Genomic DNA, 24,462 nt, shown 5'->3' on the forward strand with positions numbered 1-24,462 from the left:
TTTGTAGAGAACTTATAAGATTATTCTCTTATTGATTCACAAATGCATATTTTTTACATATTATTTACCCAATCACTTCTCACCTTTTGGCTAAGATCAAGTGTAGTATGGGGGCTTCGCAGGTGGCACAGTGGTAAAGAATTCTGCCAGTGAAGGAGACACAAGAGACTCAGATTCCATCCCTGGGTCTGGAATATGCCCCGGGGAAGGAAATGGCAACCCACTATAGTATTCTTACCTAGAAAACTCCATAGATAGAGGAACCTGGTGGGCTATAGTCCATGGGGTTGCAGAGTCAGACATGACTGAGTGATTAAGCACATATTCAAAAGCAAATGATAACATAAAATGCTCCCTATTCTTCATCATCTTTTTTTTTTTAATAATTGTATTTATTTATTTATGGCTGTGCTGGGTCTTCATTGCTGCATAGGCTTTTCTCTAGTGGTGGAGAGTGTGGGTTACTCTGTAGTTGCAGGGCACCAGCTTTTCATTGTGGTGGCTTCTCCCTATTCTTCTTCTTAATTAACCCCTTTGAGATCCCTGGTCTTAATCTACAAAGCTGTAAGGATAATGCTAATGATATTACCAACCTTTAAATACACCAAGATTTCCATGACAGCAATTGAGATATGACATGCAAAAATACTTTACAAGATGTAAAAATGTGTTGCAATAGTATTTTTAGGCTTCGTCTCTCAATACTGAATATTAGTGCATTTAGGAGACTCAGTCTTCTGAACGACTGATTGCGAAGCAGATGTGCATTTTTCTACATATGTGTTTTGTACAATAGCAGACCTCAAACGGGTGTAGGTGATGGCCAGGAAAAGGCATTTCTTGTAGGAATTTGTCATGTCTGACAACCAGATTGTCTTCCCTCATTTGTCTTCCAGTCATTTCTAAGTAAACAGCTGTTTACATAAATACCACCAAGCAGTGGAGCTAAAAACCTTCCTTCAGAATAGCTAATAATAATTTGGATGGCTAGTGATGGAGAATGACAAGCAGCAAGCTACAAGAGCATAGGGGGTACTTCCTTATTTTTAACCAGAGTCTAATACATTTGGAGCTTTTATTTATTTACCGTTCTGCTCTGTTTCTACAAATTCAGCTTTTTCTCCCCTTTAAATTAATTTATTTTTGGCTGCGCCGAGTCTTGGTTGCTGCTCTCGGGCTTTGTCTAGTTGCGGTGAGTGGGGGCTGCTGTCTGCTGTAGTGAGAGGGCTTCTCATCACCGTGGCTTCTTTTGTTGGGGAGTGCAGGCTCTAGGCATGAAGGCTTCTGTGGTTGCGGCATATGGGGTTTAGAGAACAGGGTCGGTGGTTGTGGGTGCATGGGCTGAATTGCTCTGCATTGTGTTGGGTCTTCCTGGACCAGGGATTGAACTTGTGTACCCTGCATTGGCAGGTGGATTCTTATCCTCTGTATCACCAGGGAAGTCTTGGGGCCTTTATTTTTAAGTTGTGATGATAATGGTGGGGGTGGGTGTTATTCATACTTGTTATAATAAATCAAATAATACTGAGTGCATAAGAAAATATGAAAAGAAGAAATATTCCTTCTCCCAGGTTTCAGAGGTATAGAACATAGACAGTTAGATGTGGGTTCTTCCAGATATACATGAGTTTTTCAGCTATCATGAAAGCCATCAGGGGAATGACTTTGAAAGATGAAATAAGGAATCAATATCCTGGAGAAACAGAATCTCTTGCTGTCAGGCTTTCAAAACAGTTACAAGGAGGTTATCTGGGAGATCAACAAACTTGTAAACTGTGTATAAGAATGCAAATATGACTATAGTTAACAGTGCTGGATGGTATATTTGAAAGCTCTTAAGAGAGTAAATCCTAAAACTGCTCATCACAAGGAAATTAAACTTGTAGTCATCATTTCACACTATAGTGTACCTTAAACTTACACACTGCTGTATGTCCATTATATCTCAATAAAACAAAGAAAAACAGAATGCAAATAATTTTTCTTTCAATGGCATAATCCCCCTACACACACAGATGGCAAGTACTTTATAATCTGATCATGGCACTTTTTTTTGCAGAAAAGGAGAAAAGGAAGATTCCCTACCCAAATGACTAGGAACGAAAAAAGTTCTTACTCTTTAGAACTGAATTTGAAAGTCTTCTAGTTTAACTCCAATCTCCTTTTCCCGTTTCACTTTCCACCACACACAGAATCTTAGGTTTGGGAACTTCAAAGATCATCCATCTGTAGCAATGCTTCTCTACCTGCAACAAGTGTACAGATCACCTGGGGGTGTTGTTTGAATATTGATTCTGATTCAATAGCGTGCACGAGATTCGGCTTTCTGCATTTCTAGCAAGTTTCCAGGCCTATACACCACATATTAACAAGCTCTGAATTTCCTTGGACAGTTCTTCCTTTTATTCCTATTTTATTCCTTATTTTATTCCTAAGGTCTGTCTCCCTATAGCTTTCCCCCTTTAATCCTGGTTCCAAACATTTCAAGGTTGAATCCCTTTTACTCCTAAAGGATCTGTAAACATTTGAAGACAGTTATAGGGTCACCTCAGGTAAACATCTCCATTCCCTTCAACCCTTCCTGCACGTCAGGGCATTGCTATTCTTATATGCCCAGTGCTTCATCCCTACTCAGTGGCTATTCGGTTTGTTCTGGGTCAAAGGCCTTCTCCATCTCATTTGCCAGCTTCTTGCAAGGGTCCATTTAAACACCGTATCTTCTCTGCTGCCTAAGTTTCTCTCTCTCCTCACACACTCCCCCTCCCATTCTAACCAGGGTAATTGAGAGAGTGGCCTCCTGACTACTGCTGTGTTTTATTTCACCAAACTGACCTTTAGTAATGGGTTAGAGTTGGATATCTTAGTATCCCGAGTTTGTCCTGGAAGCAGACACTTTGGGTGTGCTCAAGAATTGTTTACGATCTCTTTAACTATGTTCACTTCTATCTGGATGGATCTTTCCTGCTAGATTATCATTCTTAGAGGGTAGAGACCACATTTTTCATCCCTTGCCAACACTACCCTGGCTAATTAGAAGCAAGCACATAGTAGGTAAATACCCAAAGTATTGGAGTCAGAAAAAGCAGAACTGAGTGCTGATTCTGCCACAGTACAGGTAAGTGACCTTGGAAATTCATTTAAACTCTCTGGGCCCACGTTTTCATATCATATACTAAGCTGACTTTAAAAATGAAGAAATGATTCTCCATTTAGGCTTGAAATTGGAGAAGGGGGAGTAAAAATGATCGAGAAACTTGGAAGTGTTAGTTTCTGAGAAAGGACACACCATCTACCTCCTGGTCCCTGAATATTCTCCTTGTGGAAGGGATGAGGGCAAGAGAAGAGCTATGGCCTTCTGGAAGGTGAAAGATGCTTTAGCTTCTGGGACTGGGGAACAGGAAGAATAACCAAGGTAAGAACAGCTGTATCTATTTTTGTTCCTTTAGTTTCAACTTTACTGCTTCTCTGAGGTTATAAAAAGGTAATATGAATCAAGCCAAAACACAGCTTCTGTGACTCTGGCTTTGAAGTTAGTATGTAGGAAAAGCTGAGGTTGACTACTGGGGACAGTCTTGGAATTCTTAGCTGCCTGCAACTGGGTAAGCATACTCACACACAGGAACGGAGGACACACCATTGGCTCCCAATCATTTATATGGGTCAAAAGGAAGATCATTGGAGCCAGAGGACACATGGGCATGTTCATGGGGGCTTCCTGTACTTGAGGAAAATGCTGGTACTTCATCCTTAAGGCTTTGTATTGGTCTTTGGGGTTTGATGACCTCATCCATCCTTCATACTTGAAGTATTGATGCACAAGGCAAAGTCCATGGGATAGAATTACAGAAATAAGGTCTTTTACCCACTGTTTGAATGGTATAAGATGTCATATAACACAGACCACTAATGATGAGAGGGATAATAACATCAGATGGACCGTCAGATGGATCCCAGTGACAAAGGCTTTAGAATTGTCTTCTTCACATGACTTGTCTGATATAACATTAGTACTCTTTTAGATACCTTGGGTGCAGTGGGAATAAGTCAGCTTTTTAAGTCTAGAATGAATGGGGTAAAAATTTATCCAAATGAGCTTTTGCACATCTGTGTAGTGCATTGAAATGCTGACATACAAAAGGAGAACAAAGTCATAGTTGTGGAAACACAGAGCTGAAGCATCTGTACTAAGACCAACCCTCAACCTCCCATCTGTATCTGTTTAACACACAGCTAAGTTTTCCAAGGGCCTGGCTAGGAGCAGAGGAGCTGCAGTGACCTCACGGCCCTGCAGATTAATTCAACACTGCTCAGTGCTTGTGCATTGAGCACCCTTCTAAGCTCTCGGGGTACAGAATAAATAGATCAGCGTCAAAATTACTGGCCTCATGGATCTCACATGAGGAAGGAAGTCCTCATGTCCTTCCAGAAATGAAGATAGTTCATTTTAAAAGTAAGCAAGTAAGATATATAATGCTATCAGATGATAAAAATACAACAAGGCAGACGAAGAAGGAAGTCAGAGGAAAAAGTAAATGGAAAAATCTGGAGGCAAGAATGTGCTTGACTTCTGAGAAACAGCAAAGAGCCAGAGTAGGTGGAGTGGAGTGAGCAGAGAGAAGCGGTGGGAGATGACTGCGTAACAGCTGAGGCCATTTGACTTTTACTCTAAGGCAGATCATTGTAAGGAAGAAAGCTGAACAGCTGGCCTTAAATGTATTTTTTTTTTTAAATCCATTCTCCTGATTATTGGCGCAGAGGCTCCCAGAAAAAGAAAGAGTGGACTTCCCTGGTGGCATAGTGGATAAGAATTTTCCTGCCAACAGAGGGGACTTGGGTTTGATCCCTGGTGTGGGAAGATCCCACATACCACAGAGCAAGTAAGCCTGTGTGCCACAACTACTGAGCCTGAGCTCTAGAGCCTGGGAACCACAGACTGAGGCCTGAGAGTCAATAATTTGTACCCTGCAACAAGAGAAGTCACAGCAATGAGATGCAATGAAGAGTAGCCCCCGCACATGGCAACTAGAGAAAGCCTGTGCAAAGCATGAAAACTCAATGCAGCCAAAAATATAAATAAATAATTTTTAAAAAAGAGTAACAAGTTTAATCTTCTAGTAACATGCTGTTAACTAGATCTTTTGGTACACAGACGTGTCTTACACGCTAAGAGAAGAGTCCTTCTTTATACAAGGCTCATAGCGGGATGTCTCTGGTTTAGGATTGCTTATGATAAACTGAGACTCTACGGGTTTCTGAAACATGGCTCTCTGGAAAATGTCACAAGCCCTATGGTGATCAAAGATTAAAATAGAGAAATTTCATTACCTAAATACTTCCTCCTCTGTGAGGTGACCCACAAACCTTACTTAGAGACTTTATGTATCATCCAGGACAGAGACCATGTCTTTATTGTGGGAAGAAAGAAGTTGGGGAGCCACATGGTATCTCAGACCTCTCCCTGTTTGCTGGTGTCTTTAAAGCTATTAGTAAAGCATGATAATGGATACGATCTCTTATTTGTGTTAGTCTGATTTGGAATCCATTTCTTTTAGTATAGGTAGTTTATTTCCAAGATTCCAGGAAATGCAAATGGGGGAGTATGGAAAATGAGACAGAGAAGGGAGAAAAGCAATGAAGGAGGCAATAATGTGTGGATTTTGCTGTGAGCAACTGTCACTCAGTCATGTCTGACTCTTTGTGAGCCATGGACTGTAGCCTGCCAGGCTCCTTCCTCTTTGGAATTTTCCAGGCAGGGGTATTGGAGTGGGTTGTCATTTCCTATTCCAGGAGACCTTTCCCACCCAGGGGTCAAACCCTCATCTCTTGCATATCCTGCATTGGCAGATGGATTCTTTACCACTGTGCCATCTGGGTTTCACAGAGCGACTGTGCATAACCCTTTAAAGACCTTCTGAGAAACAGGAATCCAATTCTTTAGTTAATTTAGATAAGGAGCCATTGAAGAGCTGAGTAAAATGGCACGTTCAAGCTGACGTTTTAAAAGGATCACCTTGACTCTTCTTTTTTTAACTCTTGTTTTAAAAACAGATGCTATAGGGCTTCTCTGGTGGTTCAGTGGTAAAGAATCAACCTGCCAATGCAGGAGAAACAGGTTTAATCCCTGATCTGGGAGATCCCATATGCTGTGGAGTAACTCAGCCTGTGCGTGTGAGTGTGTGTGTGTGCATGTGTGTGTGTACTCAGCTGTGTCTGACTCTTTGTAACCCTGTGGACTATAGCCCTCCAGGCTCCACAAGCTCCAGCTCCTCTATCCATGGGATTTCCCAGGCAAGAATACTGGAGTGGGTTGCCATTTCCTCCTCCAGGGGATCTTCCTGACCCAGGGATCAAACCCCCGTCTCTTGCAATCTCCTGGCAGGCAGATTCTTTACTTCTGTGCCACCCGGGAAGCTCTAGAGACTGAGAACTGAAACTACTGAAGCCCAGGTGCCCTAGAGCCCCTGCTCCACAAGAGAAGCCACTGCAATGAGAAACCTGAGCGTTACAACTGGAAGGCACTTCACTGGCCTCAACTAGAGAAAAGCCCACACAGCAGTGAAGACCCGGCACCGCCAAAAATAAAAATAAATGAATAAATAAAACTGTTTTTAAAAAACAGATGCTATAGGGGCAAGGGTAGAAGCAACGAGACCATTTTTGGGCTAGTTCAGCAATCTAGATGAGAGTTGATGACTTGGACCACTTGGGAGTGATGAAAGGTGGTCCAGAAGACTTTGAGAGAAGATCAGAAGTTTACTTTAGACATGCTACCATTGAGTTACCTGTTGGTCATGTAAGGTCAAGTGCCACATAAGCAGGTCCATAGTTCAATAGAGAGATCTGGTCAGAAGATATACATTCTGGAGTCAACAGCATATTCATGCATACTGTGAGTGCATGTGTGCTCAGTTGCTTCAGCTGTGTCTGACTCTTTGAGACCCTATGGATTGTAGCCCTCCAGGCTCCTCTGTCCATGGGATTCTTCAGGCAAGAATACTGGAGTAGGTTGCCATTTCCTGCTTCAGTGATCGTCCCAAACTGGGGATCAAACTTGAGTCTCTTACATCTTCTGCATTGGCAGGCAAGTTCTTTACCACTTGGGAAGCCATACAATGTAGTATAGAGAGAGAAAAGAGAAGAGGTCAAGATCAAAGCTCTGCAGCCCTATAAAATGCAGCCCTATGTCAAATGAAAGAGATGGGTGAGATGAGAAGGAACCAGTAAAAGAATCTGAGGAGGAGAAAAACCAAGCGAGAGCAGTATTCCAGAAGCCCAATGATGACAGTGTTTCCAGAAGGAGCAAGTGGTCGCCTGGGGCAAATGCTGCTTTAAGGTCATGCAAGATGTGGCTCAGAATTGGCTCTAATAAGGTGCACATCCTTAGGGCTTTGGTAAGAGCTGTGTGGTTGGAGCAGAGAGGGTAAAGGCCTGATTGAGGAGGTGCGCTCTAGCAGAGAACTGGAGGAGACAAAGGGGAGATGCAAAAAGAAACTTCTGTTTAGGAGCTTTGCAAGTTAGGGAAGCAAGGAAATGGGAGAGGTACTTGGCAGAAAGGGTGAGTATGAGAGAAGATTTACTTATTATTGTGTGTTTTCCTGCGATGGAACTATTACAGCACATTTCAGTATTGATGAGAGTGTTACAATAGAGCGGGAGAAGCTGTAGATGTGGAAAAACATGAGAGCAAATCTTGGAGTGATATTCAGAGGGGATGAGATCTCTATCACAAGTGAAGGGATTGGCTTTAGATAAGAATGTAGGTGATTTACCGATAGAAAAGGAGGGCATGCAGAATTTAAGGGCACAGTGCAAGTGGGTGGGTAGACAGATTTAGTGGCGAGAACAAGTAGGGATTTTCTTTTGGTTGTTTCTATTTTTTTCTGTGATGTAGAAAGAAATTGTCTGGCATCAAACGCCTCTAAGTGTAGCCCACAGAATAGTAACACCAGTGTCATATAGAAGCTTATTAAAATGTAGACTATTAGGCTTTACCTTAGATCTCCTGAGGTAGAAACTTTATTTTTAAAATTTCTTTCTTTCTTTCTATTTTTGGCTGAGCTGGGTCTTCATTGCCTCACAGAAACTTTCTCTGGTTGTGGTGTGTGAGGGCTACTCTGTTGCTGTGGGCAGGCTTCTCATGGTGGCAGCTTCTCATTGCAGAGCACAGGCTCTAGGTACAGGCTTCAGTAACTGCAGTTCTCAGGCTCTAGGGCACACAAGCTGCGTACTTGTGGTGCATGGGCTTAGTTGCTCCTCGGCACATGGAATCATCACAGACCAGGGATTGAACCCAAGTCCCCTGCATTGGCAGGTGGATTCCTATCCACTGCCCTACCAGGGAAGTCCTCAGTTCAGTTCAGCTGCTCAGTCATGTCCGACTCTTGTGACCCCATGGACTGTAGCACAACAGGCTTCCCAGTCCACCACCGACTCCCAGAGTTTGCTCAAACTCATGTCCATAGAGTCAGTGATGCCATCCAACCATCTCATCCTCTGTCATCCCCTTCTCCTCCCACCTTCAATCTTTCCCAGCATCAGGGTCTTTTCCAATGAGTCAGTTCTTTGCATCAGGTGGCCAAAATATTGGAGTTTCAGCTTCAGTATCAATCCTTCCAATGAATACTCAGGACGGATTTCCTTTGGGATGGACTGGTTGGATCTCCTTGCAGTCCAAGGGACTCTCAAGAGTCTTCTCCAACACTACAGTTTAAAAGCATCAAATCTTTGGTGCTCAGCTTTCACATCCATACATGACTACAGGAAAAACATAGCTTTGACTAGATGGACCTTTGTTGGCAAGGTAATGTCTCTGCTTTTAAATATGCTGTCTAGGTTGGTCATAGCTTTTCTTCCAAGGAGCCAGTGTCTTTTGATTTCATAGCTGCAGTCACCATTTGCAGTAGTTTTGGAGCCCAAGAAAATAAAGTCTATTACTGTTTCCATTGTTTCCCATCTATTTGCCATGAAGTGATGGGTCCAGATGCCATGATCTTCATTTTCTGAATGTTGAGTTTTAAGCCAGCTTTTTCACTCCTCTCTTTCATGTTCATTGAGAGCCTCTTCAGTTCCTCTTCACTTTCTGCCATAAGGGTGGTGTCATCTGCATATCTGAGGTTATTGATATTTCTCCCGGCAATCTTGATTTCAGCTTGTGCTGTAAAGGAGTACATCAAGGCTGTATATTATCACCCTGCTTATTTATCTTATATTCAGAGTACATCATGAGAAATGCCGAGTTGGATGAAGCAAAGCTGGAATCAAGGCAAGTCCTAGAATCTTTATTTTAATAGGAACTCTCAGGTGATTCTTACCCACATTAAAGTTTGAGAAACATTCATCTAGAATGGTTGTTCCTATTTAGTCACGAAGTCGTGTCTGACTCTTTTGCTACCCCATGGACTGTAGACCTGACAGGCTCCTCTATTCTTGGAATTCTTCAGGCAAGAATACTGGAGTGGGTTGCCATTTCCTTCTCCAGGGTTCCCAACCCAGGAATTGAATCCAAGTCTCCTGTGTCTCTGCATTGGCAAGTTAGTTCTTTTACCACTGAGCCACCATGGAAGCCCATGTGAAACATTTTATTAGGTGAAATAAGCCAGACACAAAACAGTACTTATATGAGATATCTAGAATAGATAGTCAAATTCATAGAGAAAGTGAGTACAATAGAATAGAAATACCAGGAGCTAAGGGATAGAGTGAATAGGAAGTTATTGTTTAATGGCTAGAAGGTTTACATTTGGGATGATGGGAAATTTTTAGCAGAGGATTGCGGCAATGGTTGCACAAAAATGTGAATATATTTTGCTACTAAATGGTATACTTTTGAAAGGTTAAAATGTTAAAGCGTTTGTTATGTATATTTTAGTACAATTTTTAAAAAGTATATCAACCTAGTATAATTTTTATCATTCCATGGAGCTGGAATTCAGCCAATATACAGCTAAGGCAGTCTGTGGCAAAGGGAGCAAGACCATTTCTCCCCTTCCTAATCTGGTTCACTCCTCATGAGTATATTGGCACGTATTCAATCATTCCTGTCACTCACTGGAACAAGAGACTGTTAATGTCCACCAAAACCCATTTCCTTTCCCTTCTGGGCATACAATTAGACCTGATTAAAAGATATATATATTTGTTTATTTTTGGCTTTGGTGGGTCCTTGTTGCTGCATGGGCTTTTCTCTGATTGCAGAGACTGGGGCTGCCCTCTACTTGTGGTGTGCGGACTTCTAATAGCAGTGGGCTCTCTTCCGTGGAGCACGGCTCTCAGGCACACAGGCTTCAGTAGCTGCGGCACGTGGGCTCATTAGTTGCAGTTCCTGGACTCTAGAGCACAGCCTCAATAGTTGTGGCACATGGGCTTAGTCACTCATCGCCATATGGGATCTTCCTGGATCAGGGATCAAACTGGTGTCTCCTGCATTGGCAGGCAGATTCATCTACCACTGAGCCACCAGGGAAGCCCTAAACCAGATTTCTAAGTTAGGAGAGACCACATCATTAAGATATGTGCCATTTTGGGGTCCATCTACCCCTATAGGTGACCTTCTTTTTCTCTGTTTACTGTGAGAATGGAGATAAGCCCAAGGTCCCAAAGGAGGGGTAGAGCTCAGCCAAACATTGCACTGGATACTCATTGGTGAAGAAACAGATTTATGCCATCAAGCCATGGAGAATATTCGTTTTTTCTGTTATGGAAGCCTTTGTTACATTAATTTAAATATACACTTTTTGGGAAAGTTGCTTCTAATGAGATCTGTGGACAGGAAAGAGCTAGATATGCTGGCACTTTTATTATAGAAGTAGCACTATGATAAGAAAATCTTTTGTTCCCTCTCACAGAAGCAAATGCAATCTTTTTCTTGAAACACATTTCTAAAAAAATTTACATCACAACATATCCAGTAATAGATGTTAGCAGCTATTACATAGAAAGCTATTAAAGTAAAATGTGAGATATTGGCCCAGTTCTTGCATGGACACGAAAATAGTGTTATGGTTTGTCATAATGTAAAAACATAGCATTCTGTAGAAAACAAAATTAAGAAAATACACAGCACTTCAGAATAATTTGTATAAAGCTTTGTCATAACAAAATATTTCAAATATACAAGGAAAGCACATAATTATTGAACAATATATTTCAGTGTGTGGAGAACCTCAGTTAGATACTGGTATTAAAATTAGATACTTATGAAGCTGGGCTTTTTTCTCTTCCCTATTTTGAATTTATCTTCATACTCAAAGTATCCCTCCATAATCTTCCAATGAGACTCTTTCACAGGGGAGAAGTACCCTATTTTTAAAAAAGATTTTATTAAAGTATAGCTGATTTACAATGTTGTGTTCATTTCTGCTGTAACAGAAATGTGATTCAGCTATATATATATATGTATATTCTTTTTCATATCCTTTTCCATTATGGTTTATCACAAGATAGTGAATATCATTACTTGTGCTGTACAGCAGAACCTTGTATATACTATATATCTTGTATATACTGGTTTGCATCTACTAATCCCAAACTCCCAATCCTCCCCTCTTTTTCCCACTGCCTTCCTACAAGTCTATTCTCTATGTCTGTGAGTCTGTTTCTGTTTCATAGATATGTTCATTTGTCATATTTCAGATTCCACATATAAATGATACCATGATATTTGTCTTTCTCTTTCTCACTTACTTAGCTTAGCATGTAATCTCCAGGTCCATCTATGTAGCTTCAAATGGCATGATTTCACTCTTTTTTATGTCTGAGTAGTATTCCTTTGTATATATGCACAACAATTTCATCCATTCATCTATTGATGGACATTCAGGTTGTTTCCATGTCTTGGCTATTTAAATAGTGTTGCTATGAAAAGAGGTGCAAGGATCTGGGAAAATTATCCTTGATTCCTTAGTATCTTTGTTTAAGATACAGTTAACTTCTATGGCTAAGCCATGACACATTGACTATCATCATACTCAACCCAAGTGTAAGGGTGTACACCACAAGATATAGAGAGGATATGCTGGGAAACAAGATTCAGTGTGTTTCCATAGTCTTTTCATAAGAGGCCATGTTTTAGGTCAACACTCTGGAGTAGCATCCTTCTGCATTAGGATGCTTGTGAGCGGTGGTAGAATGAGCCAAACACTTTCTAGGTCCAATTTAAGTTGTTTGTGAAGATTAGAATTCATTATTTTCCTGAAACTTATTGGAGTTGGCCAGGAGTTAGAGGGAAAAGGAAGGGGTTGGAAAAGGAATTGGAAAAGCGTCTCCCTCTTCTTTCTTTTCCATGTTCCCCATATGCTTCATTTCCATTGGAAAGAAAGAGAAAGTAGGGTAAATTAGACCAAAGAAACAGAATGGAAGATAAAGCGTGGCTTGCAGAAAATTCTCTGGAGTAACCATCATCCTTATGAGGGCAAGAGAAGAGGGCCCATCATGATGTTCCACATTTCAAGCACTTGAATTGTAGACTTGAGGTGACAGATCAGACCAAGAACTCTGTTAGTGATTTGGCTCTGAAGGGCAGAAGGATGCTTGTCCACAGTAGACAAGAGCTGAGACTAAGGTGCCTGTCTATGTGTTTGTGAAAATGACACTGAAAACTGAATCAAGGGGCTTCCCTGGTGGTTAAGAATCTGCCTGCCAATTCAGGGGACACAAGTTCAAACTCTGGTCTGGGAAGATCCCACATGGTGCGGAGCAACTAAGCACAATAACCACAAGTCCTGAGCCCACGTGCCCCAACTACTGAAGCTTGCTCACCCTAGAGCTTGGGCTCTGTAACGAGAAAAGCCATGGCAATGAGAAGCCTATGCACCACAACGAACAGTAGTCCCCTGTTTGCCGCAACTATAGAAAATTCCATGTGAAGCAATGAAGACTTAGTACAGCCATGAATAAAATAAATTTTTTAAAAAGAAGTAAATCTTAAAAAAAAAAAGAAACTGATTCAATGCCAGAGGTAAAGGTCATATTTTTAGTTAACAAATGGGAGGCTAAAGTGTTCAGTTCAGTTCAGTTGCTCAGTCATGTCCGACTCTTTGCGACCCTATGAATCGCAGCACACCAGGCCTCCCTGTCCATCACCAACTCCCGGAGTTCACTCAGACTCACAGTGTCTAGCAATTATCTGGAAATAAGTTATCTCATAAAAAAGAAACTGGTGAAACTGATTACAGAAAGTGTGACTACACATTTACAGAAATTGCCTAAGAGATAATTTATGAATAATATGGAGAAGGCTTAAAGAAAAACCACTTTAGTCAGTGAGTAGCTTGTGGTCTCAAGGAAGCATGATTATACCACACAAGAGACTCTATGACCTAAAAGCTTTTGAGACCATATACTGAATTTGGACAAAATTTAATCTAAAATGAATCCGATTGTTAATACGTCCTAAGCACTGTGCTAATCGTCAAAATTACCCTGAGAGTTATCTTATGTTGCCTTTGTTACAGATGAGGGAAGAGAATTTCAGAGATTAAGATGCTCAGGATCACACAGTTAATAAATGACCAAATCCATATTCAAGTCTACATTTTTCTGGAATTCTTTTCACTTAAATTGACACATTTGTTTATTAATTTACTCCACAAATATTAATATTTATCCTGATCAAGCAGGGATAATACAGCACTGCTGTCAAAGAGCCCATATTCTCCTGGTACCCAGAAGAAGCTGTTCCTCTTGCTACAGTGCACTTTGTGATGAAAACTGTGGGGAGAGCAGGGTACATAGTGAATATAACCAGAAATGAGCATAACCAGAGAGGACTTGTCTCAGTTTGGGGGAAGGCGAAAGAGATGAGAGAAATGGAACTGGTGCCTAGCGAAACTTATAAAGGCCAGTAGGTATAGACACAGGAAGTGGGGTTTCAGATGAAACCTGCAAGTGTAAGAAAGCAAGATAAATCCAGGGACCAACCAAGAGCTGGGGGGAAGGGCAAAACCAGAGGCTTGTGGGGGAAGGTCAGGGACAAAAATCTATGTCTCTGAATTGCAGGTAGTTTATTTACCATCTGAGCCACCAGAGAAGCCCCAACGTGAGAGGAATAGGGGCCAGATCTGAGCTCCTCACATGTCAGTCTGAGGAAATAAGACTTTTTCCTGCAAAAAGTGGGTCAGTTTATGACTAGATGAGCATATTGTGATAGCCTGCCAGGTGCTCTTGAAGCAGGCAACACTGGAGATGGGAAGCTTCTTTTTTTTTAATGCCAGAAAAAATATAATGGGAAAGTAAGGTTATAATGGACTTCCGTGGTGGTCTAGCAGTGAAGACTTCCAGCTTCTACTGCAGGAGCCACAGGTTCTCTGGTGGCTCTGTGGTAAAGAGTTTGCCTGCTAATACAGGAACCACCACAGATGTGGGTTTGATCCCTGGGTTGGGAAGGTCCTCTGGAGGAGGAAATAGCAACCCACTTCAACATTCTTGCTGGGATAATCCCATGGACAGAAGAGCCTGGCAGGGCTACAGTCTATGGGTTTCAAAGAGTCAGACGTGACTCATGTATTCAATGTAAGGTTGTAACAGGCATCAGGGATGTGCAGGATGAGTAGATGTGGAAATAATATGATGGGAGGAGTTAAAATTGCTAATTATCTAATTGATGGTAGGTAGGAGTGCAAGGCAATAGTAACTCACAGGTTTTTGGTGTGGGCGATTATCAGGTTTCAATGGTGATGCCCTTTACAGGAATAGGAAGTACAAGGTAGAGTGATTGGAGCAGGTGTGGTTAAGCAAGTGCACCTGTATGTGTAAGACAGAGGAGAGGAGTTCTCTCTGACCACTGATTTGAGCTACCTCAAGTTCAGAAGAGCAGCCTCGCTCAACTCTATAACTAAAGCAGTCATACCTGAAGGAAGGCAGTGAACATATAAAGAAAAGTCCAAGAAGAAAAACCTTGTCCGTGTGTTAAATAACTCTTCAGAGAGGGGGTTAAGCTCTAGCCAGCTAGCAGAGTTGCTCTGATTCCTCATATGTCCTTATGTCCACATGAGCCCCTTGACTTGGATTTCTTCACTCACCAAGCAAGCTTATGATTGAAGCAGGCTCTCCAGATAGCCCTCACCATGAAGAGAGAATACAGGCAGGCTGATAGCAAAAGTCAGATTTCTCATAGTAGATTAGTTAGGACTCTGGCTTCTACATTAGTCACTTGACTTGGTTATTCTGGGTGAATCCCCCCCAAGCCCAATCACAGCAGTGTGTTCTGTCAAATGGGATCTGAACTTTGTTGACAGTCCATTAATAGCGGCCAACTGGTCTTTTTAGTTCCCAAATCCAAGTGATTTTGACAACATCCATTGATGCCAAGTCAGCAGAAGATATATATTTCCTATAAATGTAACTTCTCAGCTCTGAAATACCATTCTTTATCTTTAATAACATTTAATATCTCCTTTATCTGATATTAACATAGCATCTCCATGTACATTATTTTTTCATGTCTGAATTTTCAAGTTCTCCTTGTTCTTATATTTAAGGCAAATCTTTTTGAAGCAGCATAGATTTTGGGTTTTATTTCAATCCAGTTAGAACAATTTTATCTTTTAAATGGGGTAGGTATATATTCTATTGGAAATTAGGATAATTAGGGATAATTTTGGTTTAATCTACCATTTTACTATTGCTTTCTATTTGTCTGGCCTGTTCTGTGCTCCCTTGTCTCTTAATTCTTGCTTTCTAGTGAATTATTTTTTAAATGTTTCCCCTCTCATGCTTTAGCTTATCGGTTATACATCCTTTTATTATCTACTTAAAGATTACCATATAGATCCTAACATGCATTTTTGACTTACTAAAAATAATATAAATAAATATTCCCATTTTTTATGTATCATACAAGGCCTTTAAAACCATTTAACTACATTTACTCTTCACCTCCTAAGGCTCAACAGCTTGTTTTTCATTGTTGACATGTATTTTAATTCTTTCTCTCTATATCTAAATATATATATTAAGCAATAAAAAATAAATATTTATATAGTCCAAATTTGTTTGGATGATCCCACATACTCACTCTGTTAATTTTCATTCTTTCTTATGTCTCTGAGCGTCTTTCTGGTTTCATTTGCCTTCTGCATGAAGACACTTTAACATTTCCTTTGATGAATGACAAAATCCTCATTTTTGTTCCCAGAAAATTACTTTCTTTCATTGTCATTCCTTGACGATATTTTTTCCTGGGTGAAGAATTCTAGGTTGACAGTTCTTTCAGCACTTTCAATTTATTATTTATTCCTCTCTTCTCTGGATTCTATTGTTTCTGTTGAGAACTCAGCCATAATTATTATTATTATTATTTCTTTAAAGGTAATAAATTTTTTTTAAAAAGTCTATCTAATTTCATTGTCCTTGGTAGTTAGGTGTTTTATTGTAATATGCTTTGGAGTGGTTTTCTTTGTATTTATCTTTCTTGGGATTTATAAAAGTCTTGAATCTATGGATTTATACCTTCCATTGTTTTTAAAACGCAGATGGTTAAGCTAGGGGCTTCCCTCCTGGCTCAAACAGTAGAGAATCCACCTGCAAAGCAGGAGATCCAGGTTCAATCCTTGGGTAAGGAAGATCCCCTGGAGAAGGGAATGGCAACCCACTCCAGTATTCTTGCCTAAAGAATCCCATGGACAGAGGAGCCTGGTGAGCCCCAGTCCATGAGGTTGCAAAGAGTCAGACAACACTGAGCAACTAAGATGTTCATGTTTCACTTTCAAGCTAGGAGCAACACAATCCAAATCATTTGAATTCAAGAGAAAAATAATTTGAAGTTCTCTGATAGGGCTTCCCTCTGATTCATCCTTATTCCTGTGTATTATCCTTTGGAGACCCAACTCCAAATCTGAGACTAATACAGGTCCATCTCCCTTAGTGGATCTTATTTCCAATACTGTATTTCTAATCCTTTGAATCTGTTGAAAGTTTTGTTCAGCATCTGTGCTTGGAGAATCAGCAGATGCCTCTAAAGAAAACTGGCTGCAAATTGATTCACTTCTAGGCTTTTCTCTCTCAGTATACTTGACCATGCAAATTTCTTCCCTGCTTTGGTATATCTCTTATGCATACAAACAAATTTGATATTAAATATGTTTCCAGTTTTTCTAATTGTTTTCTGCAAATGGATTAATCAGTATTACCTACTCCATCATTGTAGGAAGGGAAACATCCTCAAAGCTTTAAATACAACATTTTACTATTTTTTTCTTTTTTTCTCACTAAACCCTGAGAAGAGAAACTTTAAGATGCCCCTCTCAGCACAGAAATAGGACTGTAGCACAGGATTATTAAATATTTGTTGAATAAATTAATAATCACAGTTTCTGCTCAGGATTGGTGGCAATTTTTTTTTTAAAACCCTTTACCAGAAATTGAGAAAAGAGTGTCACTCACAGTATACCAAGATCAGGGCAGTGGGATCTGTATGCCCTAGTTGTAGGCAGTTGGTTAGAGCTTAGACCAATACATTTTTTTCCTCATGGAGTATCTTGTCCTGACATTGTTTAGAATTGCTGAAGCATAGTGACAATAAAAAATAGATGATTTTTGTTAGCTATTTTATTATTTTAAAATTTCTACATAAAAGATGCCCCTTTGTCTGTACCTAGGAAGAGTTGACTTGGATGAATTTCAAGATACCCTCTAAACCCAAGATTCCATATGGGTCTGTTGAGCAGACACCAGGTGTATCTGCTTATGGATTTGTGCCTGGAAGGAACAGAAGTAAGTACAGAAGGCAGCTGAACTTCCTCCACAAAGACTTTTTCTGTTACTGGGCCTGATCACTACAATGGTTTCTTTGTCTTTATTTAAAAAAAAAAAAAAGCATTTATTTATTCAAAACCAGTGCAAACTATCGTAAGCAAACTCCTTAAAAATATAGAAGCAGGGATATTGTCACAACGATGCCTTCTTGGACAAATATACAAAATGGTGGGACTGTAGCCACTAGTTAGCTTTGTTCACATCTTTCAGTACATAAAGTACAGCTGGGAATTGATGAGAGAACTTTGTTTCTGAGATCAAGTTAAGGAGAAACATAAATGGCTCATCTCACAGAATAAAAACCATATAGTTACTACACCTGAAAAAATCGAGCATTTGGTTATATGACAGGTTTGAGAATTTTAATGATGCCCCCAAATTTAGCCCTTTATAACACCAATTTATTTAGAATCTCTAGGTTAATAATACAGATATGTCCAGGCACAACTTTATCCTATTTACATAAAGAAACATTAAAAATTCAAGTCTCTTTTGTAACAGAATTAGAAGTTTAGTAGTTGAATATAACAAAAGAAAACTCATAATGGCCTATTAAACCTCACATTTCTTTGCATAAAATTGCCAAAAGAAGCATCAGTGATCAGTGACTTTCTTAAAACTCTGTAAGTACAAGACTGCTAATTGCTCAAAAATAAGAAAGTTTGGTTTTTATAACTTCAGGAAACTTCTAAAGTATGCCTATCTAGTCGCCGTAGAAAGCAATATCTTTATAATTCAGCCAATGATGGGGATTCTCTCAAATAGGAAAGGTGGCCTGTGAACTGGGGTTGTCTTCAAGGCTGTTATAAAGCTTCCACTAATTAAAATCAATAACATAAAAATAATAAGCAGTTGTTTGGTTACTGACGTAAAAAGAAAAGTTATAAGATCACAGTGAATGGAAAAATGCTGAGTTTGGATTAATTTATCCTACTTAGGCCAGATGGACACTATAATAATTTTTCCTTCAAAAGTCTTATAATAAAGTGCATTAGTTCATTGAGATTAAGTACAGAAAACCAAAGAATCAAACATTCATCCACAATATATAGGGGTTATTTGTAAGGAACTGAATTTGAATAACCAATAGCAAAGTAATAATATCTTTCATCACAGAAAATAACTGTTCTATTGAGAGTAAAGGTAACTTTTTACATTCCTTAAATGTTAAAAATAACAAAATGATTTTTGGACAGAGAAACTCAGGTAAGTGGTACATATATGAAAAAAAAAAAAAAAAAAAAAGGCAGGTTCTGGGATAGAATACCTGAGACAGATGGCTCTGGGTCTGATCTTATCAAGAAATTTCTATAGTCTTTTCATAGTTTTTCAGCCTGGCATTTATCTCAACAAAAGTTTCTAAAAACAAATAAAATTCAGAATAAATGAAAGTCTCTTGAGCTTCTGTCGGTCACAGTTTAGCGAGGCACTTTTACCAAACCAGTAACTGCAGTAAAAAACAAAAAACAAAAAACCATAGTTTTAAAGAGGTAAGATCAAACAAAAACATGATCAGACCCATCTCACCAAGAACCCAATCAGAAATGAGACAAACGGTCCAAATGGAAAAAGTAGTGCCCAGAACTACACAGATACAAAGCTTTCCCACAGCTTTTCATTTCTTTTACTGAGTCTGCTTTGCCTTTTTTAAGATGTTAGATTTGTTCTATTCCACAAGACTTTGGAAGGCCATGAAGCATCTCTTTACAAAGTCCTTTAGAGACAGCAGGGACATTTTCAGTGTGCCTTCCTTCTATCATATTCAGGTACTCAAAGTGTGGCATTTACAGAGCATGGATAGAACCTAGAATGTTCCGCTTCCTCTCCAGTGGTTTGATAAAATGTGATTCAATTATTGGATATACTAGTGGCCAGTGGCAGTGCAGTGGAGGTCCAGGGTATTGATATTTGACAGTGTGTGTCAACGATTTGATTTGGAGGTGATCAAATTTGTGTTGTTTGGGAGGAGAGCAGGCTGCATAGACTCTATTCACACTCATGTGCAAGTTTTCAACCAGAAGGTCCATTACAAGTTCTACTGGATCCACAGTAAATTGAAGCATTCTCATACAGTGAGTCACTGTTTAAAATCAATGCTTGAGAATCAATAAGGCACTAGGTCAATGCTAGCAGCACACAAACCTAAAATATAGTCTCAAATTGTGTTTGTTTTCCTTTATCACCCCTTGGGAAATAATCCTGGAATCGTTCTGGAGAAAAAAAATGGAGGTTAGTAGTTGCCCTACTCCTCATAATTTCTGGTATGGATATTCATTAGATAGTCTTGAATTAAGGTGTTTTTGTTTTGCCTTCTTTTCCTCTTGGGAAATAATTCTTGGGTTTTTTGTTGGTAGGGGGAAATGGAAGTTGTTTTAGCACAGACACAAAGTCTAAAAGAGAAGAAGAATACTTACAGAGGGGTACACAAAGCATTCAAATGAACAAGAAAGTTTTGCAGAGTTAAATTTTCTTTTGGGAGACATGAACCCATTTATGACAATCTCTGGACAGGGGCTGTTTTCCTGGCTGCCACTGAGGGTCAGTTTTGCCTCCCAGAATCTGTGGTCTAGCTGCTGCTGCCTGGACCACCTTGAGGAGGTCTGCTTGGCAAGGTAGGGTTATGCTGCTGGTGGTGCATGGCAAAAAATCCTGGGACACATTTCCTATAGCTACCTTTTTGATGGGGCTCAGAGGGAAAGGACAAAAATGACTTTTCCTATCATAAGCAGAAGATAGTGACAGTGAGGGAGCGCCATTACACCAAACCTATGCTTGTCCCCTTATGGCAGAAAGCAAAGAAGAACTAAAGAGCCTCTTGATGAAAGTGAAAGAGGAGAGTGAAAAAGTTGGCTTAAAACTCAACATTCAGAAAACTAAGATCATGGCATCTGGTCCCATCATTTCATGGCAAATAGACAGGGAAACAATGGAAACAGTGATAGACTATTTTTGGGGGCTCCAAAATCACTGCAGATGATGACTGCATCCATGAAATTCAAAGACGCTTGCTCCTTGGAAGAAAAGTTATGACCAACCTAGACAGCATATTAAAAAGCAGAGAGATTACTTTGCCAACAAAGGTCCATCTAGTCAAAGCTATGGTTTTTCCAGTAGTCATGTATGGATGTGAGAGTTGGACTGTAAAGAAAGTCGAGCACCGAAGAATTGATGCTTTTGAACTGTGGTGTTGGAGAAGACTCTTGAGAGTCTCTCGGACTGCAAGGAGATCCAACCAGTCCATTCTGAAGGAGATCAGTCCTGGGTGTTCTTTGGAAGGAATGATGCTAAAGCTGAAACTCCAATCATTTGGCCACCTGATGCAAAGAACTGATTCATTTGAAAAGACCCTGATGTTGGGAAAGATTGAAAGTGGGAGGAGATGGGGATGACAGAGGATGAGATGGTTGGATGGCATTACCAACGCAATGGACATGAGTTTGAGTAGGCTCTGGGAGTTGGTGATGGACCGGGAAGCCTGCAGTCCATGCCATGACTGAGCGGCTGAACTGATGCTTATCCCATGACATGACAAAATACTCCAGGAAACAACTTGAGAATGAACGAGTAAGCAACCAGGTTTTCAGCCTTCCGATGTCCTTTCCAAATTCAGCCCAGGTTGATTTTCCCCACCCAGGAGTGCAATTATTATGTTTCTTTGTCTCTATGTCAACTCTGCTTACTTTCTTTTGTGTTCTCTTTTTAATCATCATTAAAACTACGTTTAGTTTACTGAGATGACTGACTGGATACTTCCATATTTAAACAAGGATAGGCATATTCTTGATTATATGGATATGAACGCAAGGTAAATATTTAGAGTTTTAAGGACTGGCCACTATTGGTGCAGAATTTCATTGAGTTCCCTAGTCGAGACTTCCCTAGTGATACAGTGGATAAGAATCCTCCTGCCAATGCAGGGGACACAGGTTCAATCCCTGGTCCAGGAAGATTCCACATGCCAGGCAAAGCCTAAAGCCTGTGTGCTACCGCTCCTGAGCCCACACTCTCGAGCTCACAAGTTGCAGCTACTGAAGTCTGTGTGCCTAGAGGCTGTGCCCACAGCAAGAGAAGGCCCGCAATGGGAAGCTGGTGCACCCCAACGAAGAGCAGCCCTGGCTTGCCGCCATCTAGAGAAAAGCCGCATGCGGCAACAAAGACTCAGTGCAACCAAAAATAAATAAAAAGAATAAGAAAAAGAATCCCATAGTCGTTCATTAAAACAGGTTATTCTTAAAAATACATGTCTTTCCCAGGTCTCTTCACAGCCTGGTTAAATATCAAGTAGAGCAATACTTGGAAATAAGAAAGGAAGGTATGTGATCACTAGTGACCAACAATGGCCATTTTCCACCAAGTAAACCCACTGAACAAGATTTGTGAGTTCCTACATCACTTTTTCTGACCTATTAGAATCAAGCCTCTAGAAATAAAAAAAAAGAGATTGCTTTTTCTTGCTCTAAAAGCACGAGCAGAGGCTAGTCCTAAAGAAGAATTCCAAGCACACGGTCTAGTTTAATGTTGATGTTATTTATGCCAAAGTGATCTGACAAAACATTCCACCAGAATGATGACAATCCAGACCTCCGGCAGGGCTTTTGCGTTGCTGTGTTCACTTGTATTTGTAACTAGAAGCTGTGGATTTGTTTTCTCTTGTGGGTTTTCTGGGAGAACCTGTTATTGATTACATCAGGATACCACAAACATTATACTTTATAATGCTTAGCATTTATATAGGTTCTTTTGATTTCAAAACAAGTTAAAAACATTTTCTTCTGTGACAACATCTTTGCGAGGTAGGTGATTATTAATGTCCCTACATTATCAATAGAAACCCAAGACCAAGAAGTGCAGGACTCTGTTCCCAGGCCAGGGAGGGTCAGGAGCGACATTAAGGCTAGACGTCCTGAAGGGCACCTGTTCTGGGCTCTGATTAAGCCATGCCTATCTCTAGTGCAACAGTCTCCATTAATATAGGGTTATATATCATACAGTTATGGGCTTCCCAGGTGGCGCAGTGGTGAAGAATCAGCCTGCCAATGCAGGAGATGCAAGAGACATGGGTTCGATCCCTGAATCAGGAAAATCCCCTGCAGTAGGAAATGGCAACCCACTCCAGTATTCTTGCCTGGAAAATTCCATGGACAGAGGAGCCTGGTGGGCTACAGTCCATGGGCTTGAACAGAGTTGGACACGACTGAGCGCACACATTGTATAGATATAAAACAACAACACAAGGACACACTAGAACAATAATCCAATATTTTTGTTTCTTAGTAAAATATGTTAAGCACAGTATTTAAATTGCATTTCTCTGAAAAGCATTTGGTATATTAAATAGCAGAAGATATATTAAATAGCTCTATAAATGTTTGCTGGCATACTCTTAACAGCAAAGGATTATAAAGAAATTAAAATCTACTTTTAAACACCATAAACTAAACAAAAATGTGAAAAACTACTTTATTCTTATAATGCAGACTGAATAGCTTGCTGGACATTAGCAGGTGGCTACATAATTTTTCTGAGCTTGAGAGAAAGGATACACATTGTTGGCTGTGGTTTTAAAATATCAATTTGGTAGGGAAAAGTGCAGTTGAAAGGTGAAAATTAAAGACTGCTTTTTACATTTTGCATTCATTCTGAACAATTCATACATTTTCAAAAGATACAATCATACTTGGAACTAATGTTTAGGTGAATATAGGGGTGCTATATAACTTTTTGTGAGAAGAGAAAATGATAGAAAATAAAAGCCATGGTATTGGAAAAAATGCAGAAGGAGGCAAAAAGGGTATTTTTCAAGTGTGTTGAAGATGAGCATGAGATGTAAGCTGTTCATGGTTACATGACTATAGAGGTCTTGGAAATGGTTTCCAAGGACAAATACTTGGCTTGATCAGTCCCTTCTCCCGGACAAAATCCTCACGCTCCTCTGCGTCAGCAGTTCTCAGAATGGTGTTAAAGAGCTTACCTCATGCTAAGCTTCCTAAGAACGGACCAGGTGGTCAGCAGAAAAAGTTCTAAAACTAGAAAGGAAGAGGCATCAAAGTCTTAAAATTTGTATGCAAACGTAAAAACTAACCTCCAAGCCAAAATGACATTCTCTGTCAGAAGTAACAAATACAAAAGTCTTAAGTTTAGTGTACACGCGGCTAAGATATTGTTAGTTATTACATGTCGTTCAGAGAATATTTTTGTGTGTGCTTTTCCCCTAAAAAAGACATATTAAATTGTTTTTCTCTCCTCAAGTCTTTGTTTTTGTATACATATATATATATATATAAATGTGAAATACAAGATGTCCCGTAAGTTTGTTCATTCAGACTACACACTCTAGGGGTCCTTCCCACTTGCGTTGTACATGGCAGTTTTGTTTGAGGGGAGTCTGAGTCTGAAGAGGCTTGAGCAGTTGGGTTGCTTGGTGGGCTGCAAGGTTCTGGCATAGGGCGAGTACCAGTCCCTCTCAAACACATCCTTGAGTTGCTTAATGATGCTTGTGTTGTTCCTCACGTCTGCTTGGTTGATAACGAGGCCTGTGCCAGCATTCTGGGTGAAGTCATTCCCCACCCAGTCAAAATTTCCTGCAAAAGACAAAGGAAATGAAGGTGAAGAGTTAATATTCCACTGGGGAATATTCTCCATTTAAAGAAATAGAAAGCAGATTCTATTAAAAAAACAAAACACAAACAAACAAAAAACACCCGGGAACAG

The 24,462-nt window shown here is 40.0% G+C and overlaps 1 protein-coding gene across 2 annotated transcripts in view; it reads right to left on the minus strand.

Moving 5' to 3' along the window:
* Positions 1-22,996: 22,996 nt before the first annotated feature.
* The window catches only part of PLD5 (phospholipase D family member 5), a 427,217-nt gene continuing 425,751 nt past the window's right edge, over positions 22,997-24,462 (minus strand). For both annotated transcript variants that reach the window (XM_086342686.1, XM_086342687.1), the window contains exon 10: positions 22,997-24,332. In XM_086342686.1, coding sequence (XP_086198812.1) covers positions 24,085-24,332 — 248 coding nt within the window. In that variant the 3' untranslated portion in view covers positions 22,997-24,084. The remainder of the gene's footprint in view (positions 24,333-24,462) is intronic.

This window comes from Bos grunniens, chromosome 16 (genome assembly GCF_055505025.1).
Source record: "Bos grunniens cultivar Pamir isolate PY7600 chromosome 16, Bosgru_T2T1.0, whole genome shotgun sequence".
Classification (NCBI taxonomy): domain Eukaryota; kingdom Metazoa; phylum Chordata; class Mammalia; order Artiodactyla; family Bovidae; genus Bos; species Bos grunniens.